Here is a 7,500-nt window from a genome sequence, read left to right as displayed (position 1 = left end):
GAAAATGCTAACACGAAGAATAAACTTCACACAACTTAAAATTATTCAAGGAGTTTCTTGCAAGTGAAAAAGAAATGCGAAAATTGAAGAAATTCCTGTCGCAAAGCTGCAAGAATTTGCGAAAAGTTTGTGCTCGTGTGTTAGAAAGAAAAATAGTGAGTAAAACACTCCTGTCTATATATATTAAAAAAAAAATACACAGTGGCTTGAAGATACAAATTTTAATTTCTCGTGTTAAAAACATTATTTTACCACTCGAAATAAAATTCACATCTTCGTGCCGCCGTGCAATACGGTGTATAATACCATGGGTGACAAATTACTCCTTAATTTTGGGGCGAAATGTCAGCGTTAAATTATAATTTCACATGTGAAATTACAGTGTTGCCATGGTAATGGTGCCAAAATGGTGAACAGGTTAGAAAATTCCCGCGTCTTATGAATGTAATTTGTCACCCCATGATATTAATAGGTAATCAAATGGTATACTCGTGAAATTAGGGAATAATTTCACTTGCGTTTTTGTCCAAAATCAAATAATTTCTTATTTGATTTTGGACAAAACACATGTCAAATTATTCCCTAATTTCACTCGTCACTATTTGATTACACATACACATTTTATAATGCTCTCCTCTCAAACTTCACTATCACTCGTATCTCGCAACACTGACAATTAACGCCACAAAGTGTTCTCCTTAAATTAACACTAACCCTAACCCTCAACCTTAGTGTTGGAGATTGCTTGCAGAATGCTTAGAAGGAAAGAAATGTATAATGAAGTGAGGGTTACAGACGAAAGTTACATTTCTTTCATTCATCAGTCCAATGACCTGCTTACAACTGAGTGGCTTCATAGCCCAGTCCGTTTTAATTATCTGAGTTCAACTTAAGCTTATCCAATTTCATCCAGTTTCTGATGCTTGCGATGCACCTCTCCATTACAATGACTGCCTCCACTTGGTCCGCCTCCGAGTTTGGTTGAAATGATAAAGATAACTGTGCGTCGTCTGCATAAGCGTGTACTTCAGGTAGATAGAACTTGATGACTTCAAACAGTTTGCTTGCATACACAGTGAATAGGAGGGGCCCTAGGCACTCCGTGGAGTAAGTGAAACGTCTTAGATGTATAGCCCTCATAGCAGATGCACTGTGATCTTTGTGACAGGTACGATGAAAACCAGCTTAGCGCAGTTCCAGTTATTCCAAAGCTAGACTCCAGCCGTCTCAGTAACACCTGATGGTCTACCGTATCAAAGGCGGCACTTAAATCAAGAAGTACTAGCAGCGTAACCCTCGATAGGTCCATGTTGAGCAAAACATCATTTTGTACTTTATACGTAGTGCAGTTTCTGTGCTATGACCAACCCTGTAGGCAGATTGTAGTAGGGGGTATAGCTCATATTGCAACATGTGGTCGTGGGTCTGATCGTAAACAGCACGCTCGGTTAGCTTTGAAATATACTGTAAGTTGCTAACGGGGCGGAGGTTGGGGTATGATATGTCTTTCCCAGATTTGAAGCGCGGATCTACAAGAGCATCCTTCCATTTTAATGGAAAATGACCCAGTGCAAGAGAAGAATTTAAAATGCATGTTATTGTAGGTAAAAGTTCATCCAAGCAAGCTACTACCATCGATGTCGGCATGGGATCGAGGCTACAAGTCTTTTTAGGGACGGACCATTAGAAAAGTGATGGGGGGGGGGGGGGTGGGGTGGAAACCCTAAAAAAAAAAATATGCAAGGGAAAATGCCAAGAAAACAAATTTCACGCAAAAAGAAGAAGGTAAAAGAGAAAAAATTCATGCAGAAGGAAGGTCCAATTTGTGACTTTTATTTAATAATTATATAATATTTGCAGTTTATGCCGATTTCTGGCATGTTTTTGATAATGTACTGTATGCATATGTCCTTTCGTATTCATCAAACGCAAACCATTCAATCCTACTGTGCTGGGATGGTGCAAAATGTATCCCACCATTCCTTTTAATGTCGGCCTTCTCCTCTAGAGCAATTTCAGAAGAGTCCAATGCTGATCTGATGTTGTGAATTTTATGGCAGAAGAATTCACCTGTATCATTGACGAGAGATTGATGATCATCACAGTCAGGGAACAACAAACGCTGACTTGGGGCGAGGAGCTTTTTCATATTCCTAAACAGCTTTCTCTGATCTTCACTATTGCTATCTAAAAACTCCGAATAAAAAGCTTTCCGAACTTTATTAATAATGTATGTCGCATGGTTCTTTTTCTTTATAAAGATAGCAAAGTCAGATTTGTGTCCCGATCTCCACCATGCATACCTTTTCTGCTTTGCAGCGTTCTCTTTCGGCCTTAGCAATCTCTTCGTTATACCAAGGAACTTGGGACCTCGTTCTGATAACCTTTTCCTTTATTGGTGCATGATGGTCAATCAGCCTCGACAGCGTTTCTTAATATTCGTCAACCAAATCATCAAGATCAGTAGCATGACTACAATGGGCGTGTTCTACACTGCACAGTCTAGACAAAGATAAGTCGTCACGAAGCTGGTCAATGTCAACTGATCTTAGCTTCCTGTAAATTACCCTCTTGATTCTTGCGATTGGTCTTCGTATTCTCATGCAGATGACATATCACAGATGCATGATCAGAGAAAAACTGGCCGATAACAGGCGAGTTCTGTATTAGATGGCTTGTTTTGAGTGTAATGACAAGATCCAAGGTGTGTCTGTGAATATGAGAGGGCTTATTCACATGTTGCTGGAGGCCAAGTGAATAAATCAAGTCCAGGAATTTTGTAGCATCTGGGTCGTCAGGGACGTCAATGTGGATGTTAAAATCACCTACGATGGCCACGTGCTTCTTTGAAAGAATAACAGATTCCACGTAATCAGAAAAGTCCCGAAAAAATACGCTCATGGGTACCCTGTGGTTTTCTGTGAGTAAGGCTGTCGATATATGATGACAATTCTAAGATCAAGGCCAGCACCAGAGGAGACTACCCACTCAGCGTATTCTAATGACTCAGTGTGACCAGATTGAGAGAGAAAGACACTTTCAAGGAGTCATTGAATAAGATCGTTGTTCCACCGCCAAGACCGTCCTTACGAGGTTTACCAAAGAATCTATATCCATTAGGGCAAAGTTGGGCTCTGAGAGAATCATCATTCGAAGTCAACCATGTCTCAGTAATAGCGACTAGATCAAACTTATATTCAGAGACATAATCCACAAAGTCCGCTATTTTATTCCTTATGGACTGGTTGTTCATTGAGCATAATGCCAAGGAAGTAGAACGAGGCACACCAGTATACAAATCCTTTTCAGTGTTGAAGTTAATAATATTGGACGACGTCCTACTGCCCATGATAGAGCGATCAAGACCCGCACAAATCCTACTGCCCTTGGTTGAACAATCGCAATCATTGCGTGATGTGATCCGTACAGGTAGGTGTCGGCCATTGTTTTGATTGAACGTGGAGTTTGAGATATGCAAATTCGCATGACATGAACGAGAAGACAACCAGTTATAAAATTATCAATATTTCGCGAATTAAAGCAGGCCGTAGAATTTCCAACGTCCAAAAGCTGAGATCTAGAATAGGTCCGACGAATAGTAGGGCCAGGATTGGGTGAGACGTCGCAGCAAAGAGCGAAATAGGCGGCCAATGGTACTCTTGAGTCGAACGGCAAAGATAGAACAGAAATTCCATGATTTGATTGTAATAACGCTGGAGTTTTAAGTAGGACAGCACGGCCAGAAATCTTCGGTAATCTTGGCACACATTGTAAACTCAATGTTATGAACTGAGCATTTTCACTTAAGAGAACCCCACAAAGCGAAATAAGGCCAAAACGACGGAGGACACAACGAGCACGTCCAGCCGCCGTTAGCTCTAAAAACGCTTAGGAATCGTTTATATCCTAGGAATCCCTTTTTGGGATGTTTAAAGACCCCACAGCCTTTTTGCCACGAGCAGGGGTGAAGTTCCCTGGTGAAGTGATCTGTCTACGCCCAATGTGATTGTTAACTATTCCTATCTCAGTAGCTTTCAAAATAAGAAGAAAAAAAAAAAAGATCTATTTTGATGAACATAGACATTTGGGAACTTGCCTGTGCATAAGCATTGCTGATATTTACGAACTCAGCACTGGCTTTGGCAAAGAACTCGCTTTGTAGCACATACACAAGGTGAACCCGTTCAGTGTCAGTCAACTTCCCAATATGACTGGCATTTAGAAGATCCTTAAATGACTCCAGCTCTATAATGCAACAAAACACAAGGTAATTATGCTACATTTATATAATCAGTGTGAGTTACTAAAAGTATAACCTTTATGTCAAGGTGGTAATAGATGTATAGTTTGTTCAAAGGAAAACCCCTGCTTCCATCTGTTCGTTCACCAAGATAAGGTCCCGTTGGATGGGGTGGATACCTGGAAAGATTATTATCAGGGAACATACCCCATGCTGTATGCATTGATGAGTCATGCGGAAATAGTTGCAATCAAATCTACAATAGTGCAGGGGATAAATTCAATCAATTCTCAATCTCACTTCAAGGTTCAGAATTTTTCTAAGTACTCCCGTTTTCTTCCCTTGTCAAAATCGACTCTCAGCTAATTAGTCTGACTGTGGTGCTGTCCTCTGAGATCATGGACCTTAGGGAAATTGTTGAGGGGGGCCTTATGCACACTTTACACACGAAAACTCGTGAAGCGGCGCTCTTCCAGGTGATTAGAGCGGGCCATTATTAGATGAATTATTAATTATCACTATATTTTAATTAATACTAATAATTATTAATAATTATTACACCTGATTACTTATTGATGTTGCCAATTAATAATTATTGCTAATTATTCTTTCACACCTGAGAGATCCATGTTTTGGGAGTGTGTTAAGCCTCGGCCAACACTTGTTTAGTGCCAATTGATAGGTGCCCATCGTTCACAATTAATTTCTAGAGACATAGATACATTCCAGATTACTAGTGGACGAACAGAAGAAGCTAAAAAGAGACGCAAAACTTGCAGTCGCAGTTTGCAGTGGTAGTTGTCCTCCAATTTAAAGTTTGCTAATGTTGGAAAGCTGGGTACAAGTCCCAGCACCGTGATATGTGAGAAAACGTTGACGAGAATATTTGATTGAAAAGAGTTCAGGCCAAACAAGCGTAATTAACAATGTTAGCCCAATGCAATCCATCTTCGGATGCAAGATTTTCCTAAGAGTTGGCCAAAGAGACCGTTTGCCAACAATCAAGGACACCCAACGAGCAAATTAAGCCAAAAGCCTTTGAGACACATTTCTAGGCTCCTTGTAACGTGCAAAGACTGTCCAAAGAGATGTATTTATCACCTAGAAGAATTTGATCTGTTCGGATATCCTAGCTAAAAATTGAAGTGTCCGAAACCTTTATGGAATGCTAATTTCATTTTAGAAATCGCTAGCTGAACGTTACCTTCTAAGAAACTTCCATCCGAACTATTTGCTCACCTGAAACTGCTAGGTGACGTTTTTAAGAGCCCAAAATTACAAAAATATCCCTTCTGAAACCGAAAGGGACGACTTTTTTTTCTGGTTGCGAATCTTTTAGGTGATGTTTTAGTAAAGAAATCTGTAGCTGTCTGGCAACGTAGAACCGAAATTCGTAGAACACTTTGACTCTCCCGAACACATATTTTACCACCGATTATCGTTGGGTGCCCCTGAACAATAATGACGTGTTTGGCAGACAGCCATAGGAGATATTCTAAAAGAATGGAAAGCTTGGTAAGCAAGGAGGCAGCGCGGCCTGCAGGAAGCAATGCAGTCTAGTGGTTGGGGCACTTGCCCTGAGATCTGGAGATCCCGGTTTCAAGACGCCCTCTAACCACCCACTTGAGTTTGATCCTGGTACTCCCTGGTTCAACTTCTCAGCTGCACTTGTAAATAGCCAACTGGTTTGCTTCTGGCCAGTTGGGATTCTTAACAGTTGTTGTTGTTTCGTTTCGTTCATTGTGTTTCATTGGCCCTGAAAAGCCCCTATGGGGAGTGGTCAATTAAGTATGTATTGTATTGTACAGTGTAATTCCGAGAAGAATCCCCAAAGCAAGAACTGACTGACAACAAAACAAACAGTGACATTTCCATGGGTCCATCTATACGTGCCCACATCCTACAAGGGTACAAAATATACTTTACTTGATTTGTCAACGTAAACGAGGGAGCGTAGACATTGTGACAAGAAAGTGTATTCGGATGCCTTAGTCTCCATTTTAGCTATCTCTTGTCGTCATCATCAGCAATTTCCTCATCGATGTTAAGAAGCCGTTCTTCTTTCTGTTCCGCAGATGGGTCACTGAAATCACTGGGATTTTCCAGCTCATGGTCATCCTTTTTCTTCTCTTTGGTTTTTTCAGGGGAGCTAAAGGTAAGAAGGAAGTGAAATGTTGCTCTTTTGGCGATCAGTGTTCATAAATGTATAAAATTGCTTACAAAAGGGGCTTAAAAACTGATCTAAACTTAAAAAAGGTTTCCCCAAATTTTCGAACCGTATCTCGGGTTCTTCTTCGGGGGACAATGAATCTAAGGGACTGGGCAATTGTCGTAACCAAGTTAGAAAAACACTGAAGACTGGCCTCAGCTGTTTACACAATTTTAATGCTGAACAACGTCATTCAATAAAGTCTCAAGTCGGTTTAAACGTTCTGCATCTTGTAGAAGACCTGGATAGGGTGATGGCTAAATATAAAGCGACATTTCCTATTGGTGCCAAATCTAAGCATCCAAATCAAGAAAAAAGAAGGAACAGAAAAAAAAGGGGGAGAAGAAGATTGATTGCCTCAGAAAGCCGTAGGACCCGAACCTGTATAATTTTTCGGTCTTTGGGAGGTGAACCCATTGATGACAACTATGAAACAGAAGTATGTGGCATTCCTCAGCTAGAAACTGTAGACCTAGAAACCCTCTCGCTGTTTAAATCAAGAAGAACACCTGGCATGTCTGCGGGACCTCTTAAATGCAAATGTTTTATTGGCAAAGCTCACAACGTGGTTTGTGACTTCTGTGCATGAGCGATTGTTTCAATCTATCATATGTTGACATTCTAAATAAGTTAAAGCATGTGTTTATGTTGATGCAATATTTAGACATTATGGATAGTCAAAGGCGTGGCATCTGTCTATTTGGAAAATGTTTATTTATTCATTATCGAATTTGTGAAATTTAATTAAGACCCCCCCTCAACTTACTTGAGAAATCTACCCTTAGGGGGTGGGTCACCCTATTTTATAACATAGACGGGCACACATTTAAGTCTTCATACTAACGGGACAGTTTGACCACACTGTCTTGATATATAAAACACAGCCAGCTGAAATTACTGCTAAAAATACTCTCAAATCTGTTGTGTCCTTTTAAAATGCAATTTTAATAAAATGTACGATTTTTGTTTGTACATTTCATTGCTGTTTAAAATTCTGATGCCTTAGTGTGGTCTCCTATGTTGTAACTTGTTACATATATTCTTGAAACAA

The 7,500-nt window shown here is 40.1% G+C and overlaps 2 protein-coding genes across 2 annotated transcripts in view; both read right to left on the bottom strand.

The window, feature by feature from the left end:
* Positions 1-6,247, bottom strand: part of LOC138020408 (deleted in malignant brain tumors 1 protein-like) — a 55,039-nt gene extending 48,792 nt beyond the window's left edge. The window contains exons 1-2 of the mRNA XM_068867399.1: positions 6,167-6,247; positions 4,097-4,245 (exon numbers count right to left, since the gene is read on the bottom strand). Of these exons, the coding sequence (XP_068723500.1) occupies positions 4,097-4,245; positions 6,167-6,239 (222 nt within the window). The 5' untranslated portion in view covers positions 6,240-6,247. The remainder of the gene's footprint in view (positions 1-4,096; positions 4,246-6,166) is intronic.
* LOC138022204 (organic cation/carnitine transporter 2-like) overlaps positions 1-7,500 on the bottom strand; it is a 205,840-nt gene that overhangs the window by 190,322 nt on the left and 8,018 nt on the right. The gene's annotated exons all lie outside the window — the stretch shown is intronic.

Source organism: Montipora capricornis, chromosome 10 (genome assembly GCF_036669925.1).
Source record: "Montipora capricornis isolate CH-2021 chromosome 10, ASM3666992v2, whole genome shotgun sequence".
In the NCBI taxonomy this organism is placed as follows: domain Eukaryota; kingdom Metazoa; phylum Cnidaria; class Anthozoa; order Scleractinia; family Acroporidae; genus Montipora; species Montipora capricornis.
This window is presented reverse-complemented; position numbering and strand designations above follow the sequence as displayed.